A 26,877-nucleotide genomic window follows, 5' to 3' on the forward strand; every position below is an offset into this window, starting at 1 on the left:
TGTGGTTCTACGGGGTTGTCGAGAAATTCACCTTGATCCAGACATCAAATTAATGCAAGGAGGTCATCATAGAGTAAGACTATACTGAAATTAAAATTCAAAAAATTGGGCCCCCTGCCAAAACATTTCAGACAACTAATTCCCCAGTTAACAGAGTCACAATGTAGGCAATTTCATGAAATAATCCCTTTAATGCACAAGACTTCTATTCACCACACAAAAATTGCTACTTAATTCTAGTCTGGTCGGAGAGAAGGGGGTAGTCAGGCCTGGTTGGGGGGGATGGATGGTTTTGTTGGAGCATTGGGAATGTTGGGGGAATGTTGGATCAGCCATGATCCTATCGAATGGCAGAGCAGGCTTGACAGGCCAATCAGCCTGCTTCTGTTCCTATTTCTTATGGTCTTACGGATGATTGGTGATTGGTTGGGAGCAGTACACACATTGAGTAGCGGTGGGAGGGGGGGGTGGTGCATGGGGTTGTGGGGAGGTGTTTGGGGATTAGTCAGATCAAGTCAGGGGAGTAGTTGGCTTGTCAGGATGGTGGTCAGGTAATAAGGTCAGATTAAGGGGTGGTTGGGTGAGGTAGTCAGGTCAGATCACATGGGTAGTTGGGTGGTCAAAGGGGTAATTGTGTAGTTGGGTTGTGTTGGGTTGGGGTATCAAGGAATTAATTACATGGTGAGGGGTAGTCGAGAGGTCTGTGGGGGGTGATTGGGAATGAGTTGTGTGGTTAGCCATTTGCTAGACAAAGTTTTATCTGCCTAACATTTCTTGTTTCCTGGTTATCTATGAAGATAATTCCCACGGAACAGTGTAAAGTTTCTGTGGTGCACCAGGACTTCTCCCAACATGCATCTTTGGTTATAGGTTTAGTCTTGACAATCTGGACACTGGATGATTTATATAAACTTCAGAAAGACAATGAAATTTAAAAAAACTTTCAAATTGTCTTTCCTAGTTGATTATTACATTCTTATGTGATTGGCAGTCCTCCACTAGTTGAGTTTTTTGTTTGATGGATGTGTGTAATCGATTTGATAGTTTTCTCATCTAAAACATTCTCTGACATCATATTAAATTCTCTTGGTATGAGACATTGTATATATTATTCTGGTAACCTCATCCGAGGGCACACTATAAACATGACTTGGGAAGAAATTACAATGTATTTGTAAAAATCCAGGCTCATTTAATTTCCACATCTACCATAAGGTTCTCTCTTGATTCTATAAACATGGATTTTCTGCTAATGATGTTATTTTATGATTTATTCTATCAATTAATTGTGACAAGGTGGTAGGCCATGGGTTAAGTTGATTGACCATGCTAAGTTGCCCTTTAATGACCCAAGATGTGTTCGTTAGGGGGATTAGTGGGGTAAGTATATGGATGGGGCCTGAGTAAAATGCTCTGTCGTAGAATCACTGCAGACTTGATGGGCCGAATGGCCTCCTTTTGCACTGTAGGGAGTCTATGACCTATGATTTATGATTCTATAATTACAGTAGTTGGTAGCCTTATTTCCAACCTTTATTTATCATTGATTCCTGCCAACATTGAAGGTGGAAAGTTTATCTTCCCACTGCCAGTGAGTTAAGCGTAATTTGGTAAGTTACATTTTGCTATCAGATTAAAATGTCTTTATAACAAATAAGACAAGGCAATGTACACTCACACCATTGCTCTCATTTTCAGGACTGTAAACCTATTGCAATTGACAATAAAAAATATTTTCACAATGACAAACAACTCTCAATTAAGGATGCAAATTCTGAAGATAATGGAATGTATACATGTAAACTGGAATACCAGCATCTTGGCAAGAAGTATGGAGTAACAAGGACAACAGAATTAAAAATGAGAAGTAAGTCAACTGGTAAACATATCTATCTTCATCTCTTCCTCCTATCAAATTAAGAATGTAGATTTTTGAATGGTATAATTTGTTTTACAGAGCCATACTTGTAAATATTTAGTTCATATGTTTGCATTTTTAACAACTAGTAGAAGGAGAACACTCACAGATCCTTGGGTAAAATATATCAGCCCCCTCAACTTCAGAGTGGATTAGAAAGAGGTAGCATAAAGAAGATTGAAGACAAATGTGGCGTGTGAAATGAATTGTTATCTTCTGTGTATGAATTTGCTTAATACATTGATAGGGACTGAGATAATCGGAAATATAAAACAAAGTTAATTTTGTAACACAATTTCTGTTTCTCAGATATATTTGATAACTGGATGAGTTGCCCAAAATGCATTACTGCTGTACTTATAAATACAAGTTGAAGAAAAGTAATAATTCAACTGTTCAACAACACTAACATCTGTTCTGTGTTCATAAAGTGATGTGATATTATGAGACAATTATCTTGTATGGACTTGGCAAATCATCCAAACTGCAGTGGCCGGTAGAATGGGAGCTAAGAAAGTCAGTTTGTGAGTTGGCCAACAGTAAAGAAATCTTCAAAGAATCAAGAGAGAAAGAGACTCTTTGGGGATGAGTTGGTGGAAGATTGGAGGGCGAGAGTTTCTTTTACAGCTTTTCATAAAAAGGGAAGGTGAAAGACATGCTCATACTTCCACTGATCCTATTTAGATGTTGGAGGGAAGACATGGAAAACAGCCCTATTAAGGAGCTTAATAGTGCAAACTACACCATAGAATCCCTACAGTGCAGAAGGAAGCCATTTGGCCCATCGAGCCTGCACCAACAACAAACCCATCAGGCCCTATCCCCATAACTCCATGTATTTGCCCAATTAATGCCCTGACACTAAGGAGCAATTTACCATGGCCAATCAATCTAATCTGCACATCTTTGGACCATGGGAGGAAACTGGAGCACCCAGAGGAGCCCCATGCAGACAAAAGGAGAATGTGCAAACTCCACACAGACTGTTACCCAAGGACAGAATTGAACTGGGTCCCTTGTGCTGTGGCAGCACTGCTAACAACTGTGCCACCATGCCGCCCTTAGAACATGTGTAAAAAATAATATCCTAAAGCAAGTTGTCAGCATCAGTCCGATGAAACAAGGTTGGCCTCTGCCATGACTTGTGTGTCCTCAGCTGACTCAGTAGACCAATCCTGGAAGCACGGGTCTTTGGGCAGAGAGGACAATCAGAGAACAAAGAAATCTGCCTCGTACATCTCTTTTAAAACTTGCCTCTTGCACCTTAAATCTATGCTCCCTAGTAATTGACTCTTCCACCTTGGGAAAAAGCTTCTGACTATCCATTCTGTCCATGCCTCTCATAATCTTGTAGACTTCTATCAGGTCTCCCCTCAACCTCTGTCACTCCAGTGAGAACACAAGGGACCTGGTTTTAAAAGAGTTTTAAAAGAGATGTACGAGGCAGATTTCTTTGTTCTTTGATTGTCCTCTTTGCCCAAAGACCCGTGCTTCCAGGATTGGTCTTCTGAGCCAGCTGAGGACACACAAATCATGGCAGAGGCCAACCTTGTTTCATCAGACTGATGCTGACAACTTGCTTTAGGATATTATTTTTTACACATGTTCTAAGGGCGGCATGGTGGCACAGTTGTTAGCAGTGCTGCCACAGCACAAGGGACCTGGTTCAATTCCGTCCTTGGGTAACAGTCTGTGTGGAGTTTGCACATTCTCCTTTTGTCTGCATGGGGCTCCTCTGGGTGCTCCAGTTTCCTCCCATGGTCCAAAGATGTGCAGATTAGATTGATTGGCCATGGTAAATTGCTCCTTAGTGTCAGGGTATTAATTGGGCAAATACAATAGGGTTATGGGGTATAAAGCTTCTCCAACCTCCCCTCATAGCTAATGCTCTCCATACCAGGCAGCATCCTGGTAAATCTTTCCTGTACCCTCTTCAAAGCCTCCACATCCTTCTGGTAGTGTGGCGATCAGAATTGAACACTACATTCCAAGTGTGGCCTAACTAAGGTGCTATAAAGCTGCAACATGACTTGCCAATTTTTTAACTCAATACCCCAGCAGATGAAGGCAAGCATGCCGTATGCCTTCTTGACAACTTTCTCCACCTGCATTGCCACTTTCAGGGATCTGTGTACCTGTACACCCAAATCTCTTTGCCTATCAATACTGCTAAGGGTTCTGCTATTTACTATATATTTCCTATCTGTATTCTAGCACCCAAAATGCATTACCTCACATTTTTCTGGATTAAACTCCATCTGCCATCTCTCCACCCAAGTCTCCAGCTGATCTATATCCCCTGCTGTATCCTCTGATTGTCCTCATCGCTATCCGCAAATCTACCAACCTTTGTGTTGTCCGCAAACTTACTAATCAATCCAGTTACATTTTCCTCCAAATCATTTATATATATTACAAACAGCAAAGGATCCAGCACCGATCCCTGAGGAACACCACTTGTCATAGACCTCCATTCAGAAATGTACCCCTCCACTGCTATCCTCTGTCTTCTTTGACTGAGCCAGTTTTGCATCCACCTTGCCAGCTCACCTCTGATTCCATGCGACTTCACCTTCTGCACCAATCTGCCTTGAAGGACCTTGTCAAAGGCCTTACTGAAGTCCATGTAGACAATATCCACTGCCCTACTGTCATCAATCATCTTTGTCACTTCCTTGAAAAACTCGATCAAGTTGATGAGACATGACCTCCCCTTCACAAAGCCATGTTGCCTCTCACTAATACGTCCACTTATTTCCAAATGGGAATAAACCCTGTCTTGAAGATTCCTCTCCAATAAATTTCCCCATCACTGATGTAAGGCTCACTGGCCTGTAATTACCTGGATTATTCTTGCTACCCTTCTTAAACAAAGGAACAACATTGGCTATTCTCCAGTCCTCTGAGACCTCTGTTGTGGCCAGTCAGCATACAAAGATTTCTCTCAAGGCCCCAGCAATTTCCTCTTTTGCCTCTCTCATTATTCTGGGTTATATTCCATCAACCCTGGAGACTTGTCTTCAAGAACCCCAATACCTCCTTCTTTTTGATCTCAACATGACTCAAACTATCTACACGTCCTTTCCCAGACTCATCATCCACCAAGTCCTTCTCTTTGGTGAATACTGAAGCAAAGTACTCATTTAGTACCTCACCCATTTCCTCTGGCTCCACACGTAGGTTCCCTCCTTCGTCGTTGAGTGGGCCAACCCTCTCCCTGGCTACCCTCTTGCTCTTTATATATGTGTAAAACTGATATCCAAGGACAGAATTGAACTGGGTCCCTGATGCTGAGGCAGTACTGCCAATCACTGTGCCACCATGCTGCCTTTAGAACATGTGTGAAAAATAATATCCTAAAGCAAGTTGTCAACATTAGTCCGACAAAACAGGATTGGCCTCTGCCATGTTTCATGGGATTTTCCTTAATCCTGCTGGTCAATGCTTTTTCATGACCCCTTTTACTCCTTGCTTAAGTTTCTTTCTACTTTCCTTGTATTCCACACTTGGTTCATGTGGTCCCAGCTTCCTAGCTTTGACAAATTCTTCCTTTTTCTCTTTGACTAGGCTCACAATATGTCTCATTATCCATCCCCAAAACCTTACAAACCTATCCTTCATCCTTATTGTTTCCCTGAGAGAGGCTGGTGGGTTGGGTGGGGGGATTCTCCAGTCAGGGTCTCAACTTTTGTTTTTATTAATTCTCCACTGCAGAGTTTATGCTGGCAGTTTCCAACTTTGTTGTGGTTTGTTGGATGTGAGGCAGGACCACCTGGCATGATGGCACCAATATCAATTTGTTGTCTGTTCAAAGAGGCCTGCAGAGTGCCCATAAAACATTTTCTCTATTCCCCTGAAATCTGGTGGCACCGTCGTTAAGTTATGAAAAGAGGGTCTGCGTCAAAGGAGTTGATTAATCTGTTGGGCAGTAGGGAAAGATTCTGCTGAAGTGAAGGAGATAAAAAGAACCCAGTGAATGTACAAGCTGCAGGAATAGAAAAGAAAAGCTGTACTTTCACTATAAACAAACAGAAACTGCATGCTGTCATTGGAAATATTTAGCACAGTGAGAGTGTTAGAATGAGATTTCAATGGCATGTCCTACATATCAATTTGAAATTTATACATTGTAGATATCAATTTTCACACATCTGCAGTTTGTATACCTTTCCTAAAATGGCAATGTGTATCTCAGGACTTGAGAAAACATCTTTCCTAATTCTTTTAATAGTTCATATTCGTACTTGCATACAATGTTTGACATAATTTCATAAACACATGGAAAGAGTACAATGCATTTGTACATGATCTGCATAAATATTTATTTAAAGAAGTAAAATAGCAATTTTAAAACTACATGTATTTCAATTCTGATATAGGGATTTATGGGCCCCACAAATCTATAAAGCCAATGTGAGGGGATAGGTGTGGTGGACTGGGTACAGCTAATCCCCAGACTGATTCATTCCTGCACTTCAATTGCTTCTGGCAGCTAGCTGCACCAATATGTTGCAGCCACAGAAGGATGGGGGAGGGACAGAGTAAGTATTTATTAATGGGGAGACCAAGGCATCCACCTGGACATCAGCCTCTCCATGAAAATGAAAAAGGAGTGATAAGGAACATTTGAAAGAGAAAGGTGTGTAACACAATCTGATCCAATCTAGTGTATGTGCCTGTCACAAACTTCATGGTAGAGGGAAGGAGGATGCCATGAAGAGGCAGAATGCTCATACATATTAGGCCTCGACAGTGCATTTGAGTGCTCCCTTGCCCCAGAGTCAATCTCCAGTTGTTCATTCTCCACCAAGACGCTCTGATTTTTACCCTGGTCCCTACAATTGCTGACATTGCCACGGCACACCCCCACCCAATTTCTAAACCCCACTTGCCCTCACGTGGCTTCTCTTTTATTGATGGATTGTCTTGGAAGACATAGGGCCTGATTTTACAATTTTCATTCTAAGTGCTGAAGCTGGGCTTAATTCAGATCTGACATAGAAATCTGCTTTCAAGCGCTCCCATACGCACTTCTCCTGAAAAAAAATTGTGGGTCCTATTTGCGCTATGGGCGGGGTTTAGCAGGCCCAAAACGATTGGAGCTCGGAACTGTGCATGTACAGTTAGAAAAACATTTCGAAAAAGCGCGGCTGTGTCAGATCTTTCCTGGGTCGCAAAATGTGGACAAAGCAGCCCAGGAATGAAAAGTGGGATGATGGTGCACACACATATCACTGCCCCACTTATCCACCCCCTGCTACCCAGACTGATTGTGACCCCCCTGCTCCCTTCCCCCCCCCCCCTCAACTGATTGCCCGCAGAGTGGCAGCACACCCCACCCCCAGCCTCCCCCTCCTCCCCCACCAGAGATCCATCTGGCCAACGCCGCCCCCCCCCCCCCGCCCCCCCCCGCAAATCAGAGATCCATCTGCTCCCCACCCCCACCCCACCCCACCAGTGAGGAATTGGACTTTCCCCACCCATCCTCCCACCCCCCACCAGAGATACATCTGACCCGGTTCCTCCTCTCCCTCCTCCCAACCAGACAACGGTCTGGCCTCACTCCCCTTGTCCCACTCCCATCAGAGAATGATCTGACCCGCTACCCTCCCCCCCCACCACTGATCTGAGTCAGAGGGTCCGATTTTACCATTGCGTCATGCCCATTTTCGGGCATGAAAATGTGGTAAAGTCGGGTGCGAAGCCATTAACACGATCCGTGCCCGCATCCACGCAAATGGCCACTTTACCAAAACCCGGCAATAGCGGCGATTCGATTCGCACTGAAATGGGCACAACGGTGATTTAAATGTATTTGCATGTATTTCAATTGAATTAATGAACTGCCCACCCAACATTATCAGCATTTCCCCCTTTACCACCCGGAGGATGTGAAGAGTCTGCAGAAGGATCTAGATAGGCTGGGCGAATGGGCCAGGAACTGGCAAATGGAATTTAATGTTGGCAAATGTGAGGTTGTCAACTTTGGTAGGAATAATGGTAGGAAGGACTATTACTTACATGGCGAAAAACTGCAGCAGGCGACGGTGCAGAGGGACCTCGGGGTCCTTGTGCATGAGTCGCAAAAGCCCAGCCTGCAGGTGCAGCAGGTGGTCAGGAAGGCGAATGGGATGCTGGCCTTCATAGCGAGGGGGATTGAATATAAAAGCAGGGAGGTCTTGCTGCAGCTGTATAGGGCATTGGTGAGGCCGCAGCTGGAGTACTGTGTGCAGTTTTGGTCGCCGCACTTACGCAAGGATATTTTGGCCTTGGAGGGAGTGCAGAGGAGGTTTACTAGGCTGACACCGGAGTTGAGGGGGTTGAGCTATGAGGAGAGGCTGAATAAACTAGGCTTGTACTCGTTAAGAGTTTAGAAGAATGAGGGGAGATCTCATTGAGATATATAAGATGATGAATGGGATGGATAGGATAGAGGTGGAGAGGCTCTTCCCACCCAGAAAGGACAGTAGGACTAGAGGGCACAGCCTCAAGATAAAGAGGGGGCGGTTTAGAATGGAGTTGAGGAGGAACTTCTTCACTCACGGGGTGGTGAATCTCTGGAATTCTCTGCCCGTTAAAATGGTGGAGGCTACCTTGCTAAATATATTTAAGATGCGGGTTGATAGGTTTTTGATAGGCAAGGGGATTAAGGGTTATGGGGAAAGGGTGGGAATGTGGAACTGAGACACAACAGATCAGCCATGATCTTATTGAATGGCGGGGCAGGCTCGAGGGGCTAGATGGCCTACTCCTGCTCCTATTTCTTATGTTCTTATTTGCCGATCCAGAACTGCACCAAAATGAACCTGCTGAATGAAAGTTTGAATTGGGTGCTCCAGCTGCTGAAGAGCGAGTTCAGAGTTTCCAACAGCTCTCTGACTCAGATCGCTGGTGGGGGATGGTGGAGGGGAGACCAGATCGTTGTCTGGTTGGGTGGTGGGGTGGAGGGGGTGGGGTGCGGAGGAGGAGGAGGCGGGTCAGATGTATCTCTGGTTGGGAAGGGAAAGGAGGGAGGCCTGATCGTTGTCTGGTTGGGTGGGGGGGGTGGGGGGGGGGAGGTGGTGGAGGAGGAGGAGGCGGGTCAGATATATCTTTGATTGGGAAGGAGAGGAGGAAGGCCCAATCATTGTCTGGTGGTAGAAGAGGGGGAAGGGCTGATCATTGTCTGGTGGCGGGGGTAGGGGAGGGCTGATTGTTGTCTGGTGGGGATGGAGGAGGAGGTGGGTCAGATGTTCCTTTGGGGAGGGGGGCGGTGAGTGAGGCCAGACTATTGTTTGTGGGGGTGGCGGGGGGTGAGGCCAGATTGTTCTCAGGGGGTGGGGGGGAGCGGGAGGAAGGAGGCGGGGAAGATGTATCTCTGGCCGGTGGAGGGGGGGGGGTGGTCGGGGAGAGGCCTGATCACTCACTGGTGGAGGGAGAGGGCAGATGGATCTTCGGTTGGGGGTCCACTGCCACTCTGCAAGTGATCGATGGGGGGGGAGGGGGCAGGGGGTAGCGATCGGTCTGGGTAGCAGGTGGGAGTGGATAAAATTCCTCTGCTTTTTGTGGCCCGGGAGTGATATGACACGGGTGCACTTTTTCAAATTTTTTTCCAACTGTGCACACGCGGTTCAGGGCTCTGGTCATTTCAGACACTCTAAGCCCTGCCCACAGCACGGTAGCTATTATTGGTGGTTGAGTTAACACTTTACAGCTTCCTCAGCTGGTGCTTCCCCCTGTTCATTAGCCCACTTGCCAGGCGGTAGGTAGCGGGGCAATATGTTAATGATTTTTAAAAAAATGATTACTCTGTTCTTAAAATTATGAAGCCAATGTTCAGAATGGACCTGTCAGATCTAAATCTGTTCCTTGCTTGCACCAAAGAAACAAATTCAAATTCCAGTTAAATCCAATTCAAGGTCCCCACAAGAGAAACAACGAGATCCAAGCTGACAAGATAAGGTATTGCACCCCATCTTGGGCTTAATCTGACACTTGATCTTAGCCAAAAGGTGTTAATGATATCCTATTGTTAAAATTAACTCTGTGTTCCTAGTCTTGCTCAGTTCCTTGGCTGTTTTTGCCCTCATCCACACCCTCTTAGCCTCCAAGTAAATATCAGGCACTTCATATTTTTATATTCGGTCTGCTCTATTGTCCTCCCTCTCCATTGCACTTCAAAAAGGAACACAATTCTATTTCATTCATTGAAGGTTCATTCATTGCCGGGGCACTGTTTGTGGAGGTCTGATGGATCATGTAGGATAGAACAACGCAACAATGTGCTAACTGCACAAACAATGGCTTATTCCATTGAGAGAATATTTGAACAAAGAACAAAGAACAAAAACAGCCTGGGAAACAGGCCCTTCGGCCCAACGAGCCCACGCCACCATTTTAACATTCCTAGTCCCCCCCCTCCACCCATGACCCTTATCTATTGTTTTATGGCAATCCACAGTGAGGGAAACTAATTTAGGGACAATTTATTACTTCCAATCAGCCTAATAGCACATCTTTGGGGTGTGGGAGGAAACCGGAGCACCCGGAGAAAATCCACGCAAGCACAGGGAGAATGCGCAAACTCTCACAGACACTGGCCCAGATCCATGTGTCTGCACAGCAAACAGTGATAGTCACTGAGCTGTCGTGTTGCCCAGCATCTGGTCCAGTTTAAGCACACACTAACGACATGAAGCACTAGGCCACTCTCGAACATTCAAGAGCAGCCCTTGTACAACCCATCGCGTGTATGCCCCTCGTTGGACAACAAGGCGGACCGACTTAAAACCTGTGAATTAAAAGAGAAAAACATTATTATCATACCATATCCTTTTACATTACCAGGGATGTCCCAATGCTAATGAACCTTATTTAAAACAATCTCCTATGTCCTCCCATCTCCAACCCACTCATGTGCCTGTCTAAGTTACTCTTAAACAACTCCAGCGTGCCTGCCTCCACCACCTTACTTGGCAGAGCATTCCATACCCCCACTACCCTCTGTGTGAAAAACCTCTCTCTAATATCTGTGTTATACCTCTCCCCACCTCACCTTAAGCCCATGGCCCCTCGTGTTGTGTGTCTCTACCATAGGAAATAGCTTACCTCTGTTTATTCTATCTATACCCTTCATAATCTTATATACCTCTATTAGATCCCTCCTCAGTCGCTATCTTTCAAGGCAAAACAGCCCCAATTTGCTCAATCTTTCCTCATAACCCAGTCCTTCCATACCAGGCAACATCCTGGTAAACCTCCTCTGCACTCTCTCCAGAGTCTCCACGTCCTTCTAGTAGTAAGGCGACCAGAACTGGTCGCAGTACTCTAAATGCGGCCTAACCAACGTTCTATACAACTGCAACATTAGACTCCAGCTCTTATATTCTATACCCCTTCCTATAAAGGCTAACATACCATAGGCTTTCTTCACAACCTTCTCCACTTGTACTGCCACCTTCAAAGACTTGTGCACTTGCACCCCCGGGTCTCGCTGTGTTTCTACACTCTTTATGGGCTCATCCTTTATCATATAACTCCCCCCTACATTATTCCGGCCAAAATGCATCACCTCACATTTATCCGGATTAAACTCCATTTGCCATATATCTGCCCAATATACCAGCCTATCAATATCCCATTGTATTGCCAGACACTGCTCCTCACTGCCCGCCAATCCAGCCATCTTGGTGTCATCAGCAAATTTGCTGATCACACCACTTACTCCCTCTTCCAAGTCATTTATATGTACTGCAAAGAGAAGAGGTCCCAGTACTGAGCCCTGCGGCACACCACTAGTGACAGACCTCCAGCTAGAAAAGGACCCCTCCACTACTACTCTCTGTCTTCTCTTAGCAAGCCAGTTCTCAACCCATCTAGATACCTGGCCTTGTATCCCATGAGCCTTAATCTTTTCTACCAACCTACCATGAGGGACTTTGTCAAACGCCTTACTGAAATCCATATATACGACATCAACGGCTCGTCCTTCGTCGACTGTTTTTGTCACCTCCTCAAAAAATTCTACCAGATTCGTAAGGCAAGACTTCCCCTTTACAAAACCATGCTGCGTATCCTTAATCAGATTGCAACGCTCTAAGTGCTCATACATCCTATCCCTAAGAATCCTTTCCATCAACTTGCCTACCACTGATGTCAAACTCACCGGCCTATAGTTACCTGGGTTATCCCTCCTACTTTGGGTCAGTAGTTTTAGCTGGGGGAAGGGTAATTATGAAGCTATTAGGAGAGAATTAGGAAGCATAGGTTGGACTAGGAGACTACAGGGACTGGGAACGTCCGAAATGTGGAGTTTTTTCAAGGAGCAGCTACTGCGAGTCCTTGATAGGTATGTCCCTGTCAGGCAAGGAGGAATTGGTCGAGCTAGGGAACCGTGGTGCACTAAAAAAGCTGATTCGCTGGTTAAAAAGAAAAAGGAGGCTTATGGTCGGATGAGACTTGAGGGCTCAGGTAGTGCACTAGAAAGCTTTAGATTGGCTAGGAGGGAGTTGAAGAGTGAGTTAAGAAGGGCTAAAAGAGGACATGAGAAGACTTTGGCTGATAGGATTAAGGAGAATCCTAAGGTGTTCTATAGATATGTTAAGAACAGAAGGTTGGTTAGGGCAAGATTAGGGCCAGTTACAGACAGCAGAGGGAAGTTGTGTGTGGAACCGGAAGAGATTGGAGAGGCATTGAACCAATATTTCTCTTCAGTGTTCACGCAGGGGGACATAAATGTAGCTGAGGAGAACACTGGGTTACAGGGGTGTAAACTAGACAGTATTGCAGTTGATAAGGGGGATGTGCTGGATATTCTTGAGGGTTTGAAAATAGATAAGTCCCCTGGGCCGGACGGGATTTATCCTAGGATTCTCTGGGAGGCAAGAGAGGCGATTGCAGAGCCTCTGGCTCTGATCTTCAGGTCGTCGTTGGTCTCAGGTATAGTGCCGGAAGATTGGAGGATAGCAAATGTTGTCCCATTGATTAAGAAGGGGAGCAGAGACTTCCCAGGAATTATAGACCGGTGAGTTTTACTTCTGTTGTGGGCAAGGTTTTAGAAAAAATTATTAGGGATAGGATTTATAGTTATTTGGAGAGTAATGAATTGATTGGAGATAGTCAGCATGGTTTTGTAGCGGGTAGGTCATGCCTTACTAACCTTATTGAGTTTTTTGAGAAAGTGACCAAAGAGGTGGATGGGGGTAAGGCAGTTGACGTGGTATATATGGATTTTAGTAAGGCGTTTGATAAGGTTCACCATGGAAGGCTTATGCAGAAAATGTAGATGTATGGGATTGGGGGTAATCTAGGTAATTGGATCAGGAATTGGCTAGCAGATAGGAGACAGAGGGTGGTGGTTGATGGTAGGTATTCGTCATGGAGTTCAGTTACGAGTGGTGTGCCTCAGGGATCTGTTTTGGGGCCACTGCTGTTTGTAATTTTTATTAATGATCTGGATGAGGGTATAGTTGGGTGGATTAGTAAATTTGCTGATGACACCAAAGTCAGAGGTGTGGTAGATAGTGAGGAAGGGTGTCATAGTTTGCAGGGAGACTTGGACAGGTTGCAGAGCTGGGCCGAGAGGTGGCGGATGGAGTTTAATGCGGAGAAGTGTGAGGTAATTCACTTTGGCAGGAATAACAGATGTGTCGAGTATAGGCTAATGGAAGGACTCTGAATAGTGTGGATGAACGGAGGGATCTAGGTGTATGTGTACATAGATCCCTGAAAGTTGGGAATCAAGTAGATAAGGTTGTTAAGAAGGCATACGGTGTCTTGGCGTTTATTGGTAGGGGGATTGAATTTAGGAGTCGCAGCGTCATGTTGCAACTGTACACAACTCTGGTGCGGCCGCACTTGGAGTATTGTGTGCAGTTCTGGTCCCCACATTATAGGAAGGATGTGGAGGCTTTGGAGAGGGTGCAGAGGAGGTTTACCAGGATGTTGCCTGGTATGGAGGGGAGGTCCTATGAGGAGAGACTGAGGGATTTGGGGTTCGTTAGAAAGAAGGCGGCTAAGAGGGGATCTTATTGAAACATATAAGATGATTAGAGGTTTAGATAGGGTGGACAGTGATAGCCTTTTTCCTCGGATGGAGAAAGCTAGCACGAGGGGGCATGGCTTTAAATTAAGTCGGGGTAGTTATAGGACGGATGTCAGGGGTAGGTTCTTTACCCAGAGGGTGGTAAGGGATTGGAATGCCCTGCCTGCTGCAGTTGTAAATGCGCCTAGTTTGGGGGCGTTTAAGAGATCCGTGGATAGGTTTATGGACGGAAAGGGATTGGTTTAGGTTAGAGGGTCATTGTTTTTTAACTGGTCGGCACAACATCGTGGGCCGAAGGGCCTGTTCTGCGCTGTAATGTTCTATGTTCTATGTACCCTTTTTAAACAACGGTACCACGTTCGCTATCCTTCAGTCCTCAGGGACCTCACCGGTGTCCAAAGAAGAGACAAGATTTGCGTCAGAGGCCCAGCAATCTCATCTCTCGCCTCCCTAAGCAGCCTAGGATAAATGCCATCGGGCCCCGGAGATTTATCAGTTTTAATGCTACCTAAAAGCCCTAACAGTTCTCCCCTCGTAATCGATAGTTCCTTTAATTGGTCTACAGCTCCCTCGATGACCGTACCAGACATCAAGCCCCTCTCCTTCATGAATACCGACGCAAAGTATTCATTCAGGATCTCCCCCATTCCCTCAGACTCTAAGCACAATTCCCCTCCTCTGTCCCTGAGGGGACCGATTTTTCTTAATTCTCCCTGCCAAAGCCATTTCATGCCCCCTTTTTGCCCTCCTAACTCCCCTTTTGAGATCCCTCCTACTCTTTCTGTACTCCTCCAATGCTCTCTCCGTTCCCAGTTCTTAGACCTGACACATGCCTCTCGTTTCTTCCTGACCAGGTCCTCTATATCTCTCGTGATCCACGGCTCTCTAATCCTACCTTTCCCATCCTTCCTCCTAACCGGCACATGCCTTTCCTGCACCCATTTCAGTTTTCCCTTGAAAGACTCCCACATGCCTATCTTGGACTTGCCCTCCAACAGCCTATCCCAGTCTGTATCCCTAAGCTCCTGCCTAATCCGGCTGTATCTAGCCCTCCCCTTAGGACAGCTCTCATCTTTTTCCATTCGTATCCTAAAGTTGACAGAGTTGTGGTCACTATTAGCCACATGTTCACCTACTGCAATCTCAACCACTTGGCCCGGCTCATTGCCCAGAACTAAATCTAGTATAGCCCCCTCTCTAGTCGGGCTATCTACATACTGCTGCAAGGACCCTTCCAATACACATCTTACGAATTCCTCCCCGTCCGAACCCCAGCTCTAGGCACCTTCCAATCCACCCCAGGGAGATTAAAATCTCCCACGACAACAACCCTGTTCTTCCTACACTTATCCAAAATGTCTCTACATATACCCTCTTCCACTGCCCGCGGGCTGTCGGGCGGCCTGTAGTACACCCCTAGCATAGTAATGGCTCCCTTCCTATTCCTAACTCCACCCACAGAGACTCAATTTCCAACCCCTCCATGTTATCCTCCCTCTGCACCGCTGTGATCTGCTCCCTAACTAAGAGCGCCACTCCCCCTCCTCTTTTCAACCCTCCCCTGTCATGCCTAAAACACTTATACCCAGGAATATTTAGCTGCCAGTCCTGCCCTTCCTTTAACCACGTCTCCGTCACTGCCACCACATCTAAATTCCTCGCGAACATCAAGGCCTTAAGTTCATCCGTCTTACCCGTCACACTCCTCGCATTAAAACAGATGCACTGAAGACCCTCAGGTCCACTCGGATCCTCCTTCTCCTGGGAGATTTTTCACTCATCTAGACTTACCCTGTCACCCAACTCACTCCCACTCCCAGTGCCTGAGCTGTCTCCTCCCCACCCCCCCTCCATATTAGTTTAAACCCTGCCGAAACACTCCAGCTAACCTCCCAGCTAAAATATGTGTACCCTTCCCATTTAAATGTTCCCCACCCCACTTGTACAGGTGCCCTTCCCTCACAAAGACTTCCCAATGGTCTGCAGTACTAAAACCCTCTGTCCTGCACCAATCCCTCAGCCACGCATTCAGCTGTAGGATCTCATTATTTTTATCCCTGCTATTGCTGGGCCCTGGCAGCAGCCCAGAGATCGCCACCCTGGAGGCCCTGCACTTCAGCCTGGCCCCCAACTCCCTGAACTGCCTACATATAACCCCCCTACTCTTCCTTCCTACGTCCTTCTCTCCTACGTGTATAATTACATCCGCCTGGGTCCCTTGGCCCTTCAAGATTCCCTCTACCCTCTCTGACACATCCTGTACCCCTGCTCCAGGGAGGCAGACTACCATCCTGGAGTCCCGCGTTTGCCCACAGAACCACCTAGCAATTCCTTTATTTGCATGTAAATAATTTAATACAATGCTGCCTGTTTTTCTTCTTTCTTTATTGACTTTACCAGACCCAATAAAATCTTTGACTGTGCAATCTCCAAACACAGGAGAATATATGTAGTCTATAGTACTGTAGCATCAACACTATAATTGTGGTTATGTACAGAATATGTTACACTCTAATCCTCACAATCAAAATCGATTGTTTCAGCAACAGCAACGAAGACTATACAGCCAAAGATAATAAATCCTAAAAATAATACTATTGAAGCAAGTCTTGGTAAGTACAAAGAAATAGTCATATCAATAGTGTTTTCATTCTGTATCAAATATTTGTTGTGGTACTTCAACACTTATTGTAATACTGAAGACAAATGGGTGGCACAGTGGTTAGCTCTGCTGCTTCAAAGCAGCTGGGACCTGGGCTTGATTCCAGGCTTGGGTCACTGTGTGTGTGGAGTTTGCATGTTCTCCCTATGTCTGTGTGAGTTTCCTTCGGGTGCTCCGGTTTCCTTCCACTGTCCAAAGATGTGTGAATTAGGTTGATTGGCCATGCTAAATTGACCCTTAGTGTCAGAGGATTAGTCGAGTAAATAAGTACAGTTATGGGTAAAGAGCCTGGGTGGGACTGTGGACAGTGCAGACTCAATGGGCCGAATGGCCTCCTTCTGTGCTGTAGGAATTCTATGATTCGAAGGATTGATAGCTTTTTACAGCACTTTCATCCGATGAATGCTGAAAACCTATTGATAAAAAGATTTCCTAGTGAGGAGATATTTTGTTTGACCACATTCACAAACTCATAGACTTCAATAAGGAACATAATTCTAGTTTATCTATGAAGGAGCATTCATTGCCAGGAGCATTGTCTGTGAAGGCATGACGGAACACGCAGGATAGAACAATGCAAGAATTGTTAATTGCATGAACAATGGCTTATTTCATTGAGAGAATATTTGCATGTAAATAATTTTATTCAATACCTCCTGTTTTTCTTCTTTCTTTATTTCTTTGATTAATCCATTTCTTTTCAGAATGTCACTCTTAGAATGTCTATGTTTGCGTATTTATTTTTCCTGATCTTTTTCCTCCACATTTTATTTTAAGTTGCTCTCAAAGGAATGTGGAGAGGATATCATCCAGGTCATTAAAGTTTATTTGTTAGTCACAAGTAAGGCTTACATTAACACTGCAATGAAGTTACTGTGAAATTCCCCTACTAGCCACATTTCGGTGCCTGTTTGGGTCAATGCAACTGTCCAAGATGTCTTTCAGGCCTTGGGAGGAAACTGATGCACCCAGAAGAAACACATGCAGACACGGGGAGAATGTGCAAACTTCACACAGATAGGCACCCGAGGCTGGAATCGAACCTGGGTCCCTGGCGCTGTGAGGCAGCAATGCCACCATGCTGCCCAGTACACCCTAGTACACTGAAAAGCATAAATAGGGTAGATTGCAACAGATTACTTATTTTGGATTATAAGTACATAAAAAGTAGAAGAAACCCACTGCAAAATTCAGAAACCTTGAACAAAATGTTATGATTATATTTTATATTTTTATATCTAGGAGATTTATATTCTTTTTCACCAACTTAGTGGGCATGTCATACATGTGGAATAGACCTGTGGTTAGAACAGTGTGCACTATGTATATTAAGAATTTAAAACAATACTTACTGAGTTTCAAAATTAAAATGGAATCAAAGACTGCCCGAGTAATAGCTGATTGGTCTTATAGACTAATACTGAACAAATTGGACCAAGAAAATTGAGAGATTTTAAACATGCACTCGAGATATGTGTGAAGTCCAATCTATTTCACACATTTCTGCTCTCACCTCTTCCCCTCCCTTCTAGAACCAAAATATGGCTCCTCTTGTCCTCACTTTTCATCTCACTAGTCTCCATATTTAACAAAACATCCCCCATTATTTCCACTGCCTCTAGCAGGATCCCTCCACCAACCATATCTTTTCCTGCCCTCTCCTTTCAATATAGAGAGAAGGAGGTGCTGGAAGTCTTAAAGCGCATCAAGATAGACAGATCCCTGGGACCTGATGAAGTGTATCCAAGGACATTGTGGAAGGCTAGGGAGGAAATTGCAGTCCCCTAGCCAAGATACTTGAATCATCGATAGTCACGGTGAAGTGCCTGTTGATTGGAGTGTGGCAAATGTTGTGCCTTTGTTTAAAAAGGACTGCAGGGAAAAGCCTGAGAACTACAGGCCAGTGAGTCTCACATCTATGGTGGGTAAATTGTTGGAAGGTATTTTGAGAGACAGGATCTACAGGCATTTAGAGAAGCAAGGGCTGTTTAGGCACAGTCAGCATGGCTTTGTGAGTGGAAAATCATGTCTCACAAATTTGATTGAGTTTTTTGAAGGGGTGTCCAAGAAAGTAGATGAGGGCAGTGCAGTTGATGTTGTCTACATGGACTTTAGCAAGGCCTTTGACACGGTACTGCATGGTAGATTGTTGCATAAGGTTAAATCTCACAGGATCCAGGATGAGGTATCTAAATGGATACAAAATTGGCTTCTTGACAGAAGCCAGAGGGTGGTTGCAGAGGGTTGTTTTTCAAACTGGAGGCCTGTGACCAGCAGTGTGCCTCAGGGATCAGTGCTGGGTCCACTGTTATTTGTCATTTATATTAATGATTTGGATGAGAATATAGGAATCATGGTTAGTAAGTTTGCAGATGACACGATTGGTGGCATAGTGGACAGTGAAGAAAGTTATCTCCAACTGCAATGGGATTTTGATCATTTGGGCCAGTGGGCTGATGAATGGCAGATGGAGTTTATTTTAGACAAATGCGAGGTGATGCATTTTAGTAGATTGAACAGGGCAGGACTTGCTCAGTTAATGGTAGGGCATTAGGGAGAGTTACAGAACAAAGAGATCGAGGGGTACATGTTCATAGCACCTTGTAAGTGGAGTCATAGGTAGACAGAGTGGTGAAGAAGGCATTCGGCATGTTTGGTTTCATCGGTCAGAACATTGAATGCAGGAGTTGGGATGTCTTCTTGAAGCTGTACAAGACACTGGTAAGGCCACACTTGGAATACTGTGTGCAATTCTGATTACTCTATTATAGAAAGGATATTATTAAAGTAGAAAAAGTGCAGAAATGATTTACTAGGATGCTACCAGATCTTGATGGATTGAGTTATAAGGAGCAGCTGGATAGACTGGGACATTTTTCTCTGGAGCGTAGGAGGCTGAAGGGTGATCTTATAGAGGTCTATAAAATAATGAGGGGCGCAGATGAGCTAGATAGTCAATATCTTTTCCCAAATGTAGGGGAGTGTAAAATTAGAGGGCATAGGTTTAAGGTGAGAGGGGAGAGATACAAAAGTGTCCAGAGGGGCAATTTTTTCACACAGAGGATGGTGAGTATCTGGAACAAGCTGCCAGAGGTAGTAGTAGAGGCGGGTACAATTTTTTCTTTCAAAAAGCATTTAGATAGTTACATGGTAATCATATTGGTAACCTTGCTGATAAGTAAAACTATTTGTCAGTGTTACTTCAGTTAGGAGAATGGTATCTATCAATGAAGCTTACTTTGTGTGCTCAATTCATTTTATGACTCAATATTAATTAAATTAAAATGTTAAACACTGAATCATTTAGAGGTATCATCAGTAAATCCACTAGGTTCCAATAATCTCCCCTGTGCAATTTCAACCTCAATGTCTGCAGTGACACCAGAAACACATTGGGAGAGGGAACTCAAAAAATTTATTTACATTGATGGTAACCGCTTTAACTTGAAAGCGAACACTGCAGCATTTAATCCATTATTTTAAGGCTGCATATGTTTACTTTTGCTTCACAGGCTCAACGCTTAATGTGACCTGTGAAGCTCTTGTGGGATTTGGTAAAATGGATATAATTTTCCTTTCCTGGAGAATGAATAACACTGATATTCCTGAAGATGGACTCAGAATCAAGCAAGGAGATCAAATGTACGTTTTACTTTCAATCCTTGGATCACATGAGAGCTTGATTGTGAAGTAGGTGATGTATGCAAAAGTAAAAATATTCTGTAAACCTGTCTAATTGTCAGGAAAAGACATTGGCTGGAATGTTACCATTGTTCCTGCGGATGGGATTTTCCCAACCCGCTATGGTGAATGGAGATTTGGCTGAGTGCCAAATTCTCCGACCTTGCTGCAGCGAGAGTGTGGTGTGAATGGCGGGTAAGGTTGCGCCTAGAAATTGCTGGAGTTATACCATATTAACAACTTGACACCTGCTGTGTCCATCATTACATATTAATGTAAAGGTTACAAATAAATCAGTGATAAACGTCCTTTCTCTCCCTCTTACTGCTATATGGGATGGAATATTCCCTGTATTTGCGCGCAGATTCACAAATAATTAGTATGTAAAAGGGAGAACTAAGTGTACAAGACCGACAAAACTCAGGCACTATTTCTATATTTGCTTACTGTTTTACATCTATTTACTAATTGTTGTACCTAAATGCATCTGGTTTCATTTTAAAGGCACAATCCCAGTCTAAAATGTGTCACAGACAGAATTTGTGAGTTTCCTTTTACTGCACATGATCAGTATATTTGTACGTAAAAAATGAGTGTTTTCTTCCCTCCATATGGTTACCTCAGTTAAATATTTTCAGCAGCAAGTTATTGTTTAAATAGAAAGCTTATTTAGTATTACACACTCACCCCAAATTAAATACAATCTTTCACTGGCTCGTCGATGGTTCCACATCAGAGGTGGTGCATTACATGACATTTAAATGACATTTGTTTTATTCTAGAGTCCAGCTTTTCTCTGCTTTGATGCTGGAAAATGAGTCTGGGGTGAAAACAGTGGAAAACTGGTTCTTACAATTCTGTCAAATATCTTCACGGGCAAAGGTAACGGCCAGACTTTTCCAGCTGTTCTCACTGGCGGGATCTTCCGGTCCTGCTGATGGTGAAGCTCCACTGCAGATTTCCCAGTGATGAGGCATAAACAGGAAACCAGAAGGACCCACCACCAGCCAATAGCAGGGGAGTGGAGGAGGAGTCACCACTGCTGCTGTGAAACACACCATGGAAAATTCTGCCCAATGTCTCCTCAGTTGTTTTTATTTAGTTTGAATTTTCCTCAGTTTACAAAACTCACCCCAATTAGAGTTTCTCATATTTTGGGCCATTTTGCCACTTCGTTGAATTATAAGTGAAGTCGGTGACCCTGTTACTGGCTGAAAATTTGAGGGCAGGCCCGCCCCCACTTAGCCAGGTTACCCCAAATTGTTTTTTTTAATGATCTTCAGGCCATTAATACGCTCAGAGTGAGACCTCATCTGCATCTGAGACGAGGTTTTGCCCCTGGGAGCTGCTGGTTATTCAGGCAGTTCTTTAATCCCAGCAGCACTGTAGGGTGCAGTGGCCACATCTTTGACTGTATGTAGTTCCCAATGATGATCCTTGATGGACTTGGATGAAAAGATAGTTTGGGACCTTCTGTAGGGGCCAGTCTGGCAGGCCCCGGTGAGATAGATGAAGGGTAGGAGAGTGGAATGGAGGGTGCCTCAATTGGCCACTAATTGGCCACTTAATGGTCTCTATTTGCTCAATGGTGGACAGGCAAGCTGCCTGACACCTCCCCTGCTACTGATGAAACATCAGGGAAGAGAGTAGGTGACAAACTCTCGATTTTTTGCCATCTCCTCTTCCCCACCCACCACTACTTGGCCCACGTGCCAGCCGGTTTCTGGGTGTGCGTGAGGTTATAAAATTCCACGTTTGTTTAATATTACAATTTTGGACAAGTTGTGCACGCTGTGAGAGTCATCCACATATATCCCTCAGATCTGCTAATTTGCATGAAAACACACAGACTTCTGATTGGGATTCATCCCTGATTGTGCATATGTGCCAATAGAGGCAGAAATTGTCACGGTTCAGCAAAATATAATACCTGCCACTTTTCCTGTGACTGTGACCATCTGCACTGAAAGCTTGTGGATGAAGAATTGGGTGTAAGATGAATTTAAAGAGACAGGAGCAATTAATGGAGGCTGATCACTTCTTTCAAGCATGTCACCTTGAAGGATCCCTGAGAGTGATTCCTTTGTGGCTATTAAGAAGACATTGAGACAATTAAATCAATAAGTAAACATTGACACATGCCCCTAAGGCTCACAAAAGTTGGAGACTTGCTGTCTGTATGTTCATGAGCATAAAAATAATATTCCACACCCTTTTGTCCACATTTTAAAGAAACGGCAATGGAAAGTTGCAACTTGTCTGCTTAACACATTTACTAATTGTGTTGTTTTATACCTTTCACAGTGACAAAAAAGAAGCTAATCATGCGACAGTTGTTTTGAGGAATTTAATTATCTCCGAGATCATTGAAAAAGACTTTCAAACCACTTTTGAATGTTTTGCAAACAACCCAAGGGGCATTCGTTATGGTTTTGTAAAAATTGTGCCTCCATGTAAGGTTTTGCTTTTGAATTTAGTCTGTCATTGAAGTAAGGATTGTTTGGTATTGTCCTATTTGGTGTAGTGAATGGTTAGTGCTCATGTAGTTAATTGATATATGATGAAAGATTTAAACCTGGAAGAACTGATAAGAACTGTTGATATTAATTGTAAAGTAGGGTTTAATTTTTGATTGAAATAGAACAGTAGGCCTTGGTGTAACTGCTGAATTCAAACAAACCCGTATTTAGTGCTCTTTAGTACCAAAGTGCAATACCACGCATTTATCTAAATTAAACTCCTTCTGCCATTTGTCAGCCCACTGGCCCAATTGATCAAGATCCCGTTGCAATCTGAAATAACCTTCTTCACGGTCCACTATGCCAAAAATCTTGGTGTCATCTGCAAACTTATTAATCATGCCTACTAAATTGTCATCCCAATCATTAGTGTAAATGACAAATAACAGTGGACCCAGCACTCATCCCTGAGGCACACCGTTGGTCAGGCCTCCAGTTTGAAAAACAATCCTCAACAACCACCCTCTGTCTTCTGTCATCAAGCCAATTTTGTATCTATTTGGCTACGTCACACTGGATCCCGTGAGACTTAACCTTATACAACAGCCTACCATGTGGTACCTTATCCAAGATCTTACTAAAGTCCGTGTAGAGAACATCAGCTGTACTGCCCTCATTTACCTTCTTTGTTACCCCTTCAAAAAACTGTATCAAATTTTTGATACATGACTTTCCACTTACAAAGCCATGCTAACTGTCCCTAATCAGCCCTCACATCTCTAAGTGCCTGTAGATCCTATCTCTCAAAATACTTTTGAACAACTTACCCATTAAAGATATGTGGCTCACTGGCCTGTAGTTTCCAGACTTTTTCCTGCAGCCCTTCTTAAACAAAGGCACAACATTTGCCAGCCCCCAATCTCCAGACAGCTCACCTGTGACTATCAATGATTCACATATCTTTGCTAGGGGACCCACAATTTCCTCCCTAGCCTCCCACAATGTCCTTGGATACACTTCGTCAGGTCCTGTGGATTTACCTACTTTGATGCACTTTAAGAGCTCCAGAATCTCCTTCTCTGTTGTATGTACGCTCCTCAAGACATCACTATTTATTTTCCCAAGCTCTCTAACACCCATGCTTTTCTCAACAGTGAATACTGATGAGGAATATTCATTTAGGATCTCACCCATCTCTTGTGGATCCACACATAGATGACCTTGTTGATCCTTAAGAGGTCCTACTCTCTCCCTATTTACTCTTTTGGGTTTAATATTTGTAGAAGCTCTTTGGATTCTCCTTTGCCTTATCTGCCAAAACAGTCTCGTGTCACCTTTTTGCCCTCCTGATTTCTCTCTTAACTCTACTCCTACATCCTCTCTACCCCTCAAAAAATCCACTTGATCCCAGCTCCTATGCATGTCACGCGCCTCCTTCATTTTCTTGACCAGGGCCTCAATATCCCGAGTCATCCACGGTTCCCTACTTCTACCAGACTTGCCCTTCACCCTAAGAGGAATGTGCTTACCCTGAACCATTTGAAAGCCTCGCATTTACCAGACATCGCTTTTTTTTCCAACAGACTCCCCCGGTTAATGGTTGAAAGTTCCTGCCTGATACCATCAAAGTTGGCCGTGCCCCAATTAAAATTTTAACTTTTCGGCCAGACCTATCATTCTCCATACTATTTAAAGCTAATGGAATTATGGTCACTGGTCTCAAAGTGATCCCTTACTAACACTTTTGCCACTTGCTCTTCTTTATTTCCCAAGAGGAAGTCAAATTTTGTCCCCTCTAGTCAGGCCACCCACATACTGAATGAGAAATTCCTCTGGAATACACTGAACAAATTTCTCTCCATTCAAGCCCCTAATACAATAACTGTCCCAGTCAATGTTGGGAAAGTTAAAATCCCCTACTATTACCACTCTATTTTTCTTGGAGCTGTCTGTAATCTCCTTACATATTTGCTCCTCAATTTCCCTCAAACTATTTATGGACCTATAGTACAATGCTATCGAAGTGATTTCCCCCTTATTTCTCAGTTCAACCCACATAGACTCAGTGGATGAACCCTTGGATATATCGCCTCATATACCATATGAGAAAATATAGCTTGTGAATTCAATCTTTCTTGCAGTCATGATTCTTTCATTCCTTTCCTAGCACCAGATTGGACACTTCATGTGATTAAGATCATTGTCCCATTGATCTTTGTAACTTTGGCCTGTATATTAATATACCAAGTTTTCAAGGTGGACATTGTCCTTTGGTATCGTGAAATGTTTAGACTTCACAAGCCCATTAATGGTAAATGCAATATTATTTAATAAATTTTGATATAGCCTTTACATGTTATGGAGAAAATAACATTGTTGGAGATTTTAAGTGTTAAGACAAATTGTGTATATTAAACAGTGTATAATTTCATGCTCCATATGAGATCAAATACATTCTCCTTCTTCTCCTTTTCCTGGAGATGTTGTGGCTCAGTAGGTAGCTGTGCCCCACTATCTGAATCTGAACCTGAAGCTTCAGGTTCAAGCCCCACTCCAGGACTTGTTGACCACAGAAGGAGTGTTCATGACACAGTCCAAATAGGTTGTTCCCCAAGAAACAAAAGTGTATGAAGATAGTAAACAAATTGCTTTTTGCCCTCTTCTGTACCGAGCAGCACATGAAGCATCTAATTTCTTCCACACGACTGGCGATTGTGCTCTGGGTTGTGTCCTTATCTAAGTCCCTTTTTATGTGGACAATTGCTAGCCTGGATCACAATTCATTATCAAGAGCACCCACTAGAAAGGAGGGGAGTTACCACAGAGTACTCACTAGATATCAGCCCAGCCTTGTGCTCCGTTCTCATGCCCACTGGAATGCAAAATATATTAAGAACTGTTTAATATCAATCTTAATTTAAGGCTAAATACATCAGATTTTATGTATTATCATTTTATGTTTCAGTTTTCCAAATTAAGCAGTTTCCAATATCAGTCTGAGTTTATGGCTGCAAGTGAAGATGAATTTGATATGTCAGTCTAAGCTTAGTTTATATACATTAAGCAGAATTTAATACTGCTGTCAGTTAATGACTGTAATGAAGCAGTATTGAATATTGTAATATTATTTACATCAGCCAGTATGTAATGTCATTTTGATTTTAAATTAGCCAGCTGTTTTCCATTGGAGAGTACGTCAGATCGTTTGAAATATCACTTTTCAATTATTTCCATCAATCAATGGCTAATATCTCTGAGTTTAGGACACTATGGATGAAATCTTCTGAGAATCTGACAGAGTGTTAGTTTTGGTGAGAAAACCTCCACTGGCCAGTTTTCTTTTTCCTTTTTAATGCCAAAAAAAAGTGGGCTTCGTTTGTGCCATCACTTTAGTGAGGTGGGGATTCTTAGAGCAGGGAACTGCTCTACTGAGATTGGAGCCACCTTTTTTCAGGGTGTCGCAATCACAGAAACAAATGTTAATCATTCCCTCCCCCCTTCATCATGGAGGTATCTCTGGCTTTACCACACCATTTGATCAGCCCCGGCATTCCTTTCCCCCCGCCCCAATCAGCACAGGCATCTCCTCCCCACCAACCATCACTGCCATCCCCATCCCCTCATCCCCCCCCCCACCCGTCCCCCCTAAACAATCATTATTGGCATCTCCAGCCCTCTCTTGTGTCTACTTCACTCCACCGCAAGTAGAAGAGTCTTTGCACGTGAGGCTGTCGTTAGGAGCCTGCCCCAGCACTATTCCCTTGCAAAGGTTGGCACTGCCCGGTTCACAGTGCTAGCCTGTGGCTGGGTGCTGTGCTAGCGGGTATGGCCAGGGAACTGCCTGGCTATGTCTCTCTCCTCCAGTGACCTTTGTGCCCTGGGAGGGATCCCCATGACAGGTTCACGTCTGGATGAACCTTTAATTAGCTTAGAATTTATTTAAATGAATGGAAATCAGGTTCTCACCCATTATGGAACCTGATTACGTCACCGGTGAGGGGAGGCGAAAATTGGAGATCACGATCTCGCTAGTGAGATACACCATTTCTGGTTTCACTGGATCTAGAACTCCTGCTGAAGATCTTGCAGATGGAAAGAGTGGGCTTAAGATCCTGTCCTATATATTAATTAGTTT

The 26,877-nt window shown here is 44.0% G+C and overlaps 1 protein-coding gene across 1 annotated transcript in view; it reads left to right on the forward strand.

Moving 5' to 3' along the window:
* LOC145348978 (interleukin-1 receptor type 1-like) overlaps positions 1-26,877 on the forward strand; it is a 51,493-nt gene that overhangs the window by 13,132 nt on the left and 11,484 nt on the right. Inside the window, exons 4-8 of the mRNA XM_080197153.1 lie at positions 1,699-1,867; positions 16,484-16,552; positions 20,115-20,244; positions 22,588-22,736; positions 24,910-25,053. Coding sequence (XP_080053279.1) covers positions 1,699-1,867; positions 16,484-16,552; positions 20,115-20,244; positions 22,588-22,736; positions 24,910-25,053 — 661 coding nt within the window. The remainder of the gene's footprint in view (positions 1-1,698; positions 1,868-16,483; positions 16,553-20,114; positions 20,245-22,587; positions 22,737-24,909; positions 25,054-26,877) is intronic.

Source organism: Carcharhinus amblyrhynchos, chromosome 10 (assembly GCF_965287045.1).
Source record: "Carcharhinus amblyrhynchos chromosome 10, sCarAmb.v2.hapA, whole genome shotgun sequence".
NCBI lineage: Eukaryota > Metazoa > Chordata > Chondrichthyes > Carcharhiniformes > Carcharhinidae > Carcharhinus > Carcharhinus amblyrhynchos.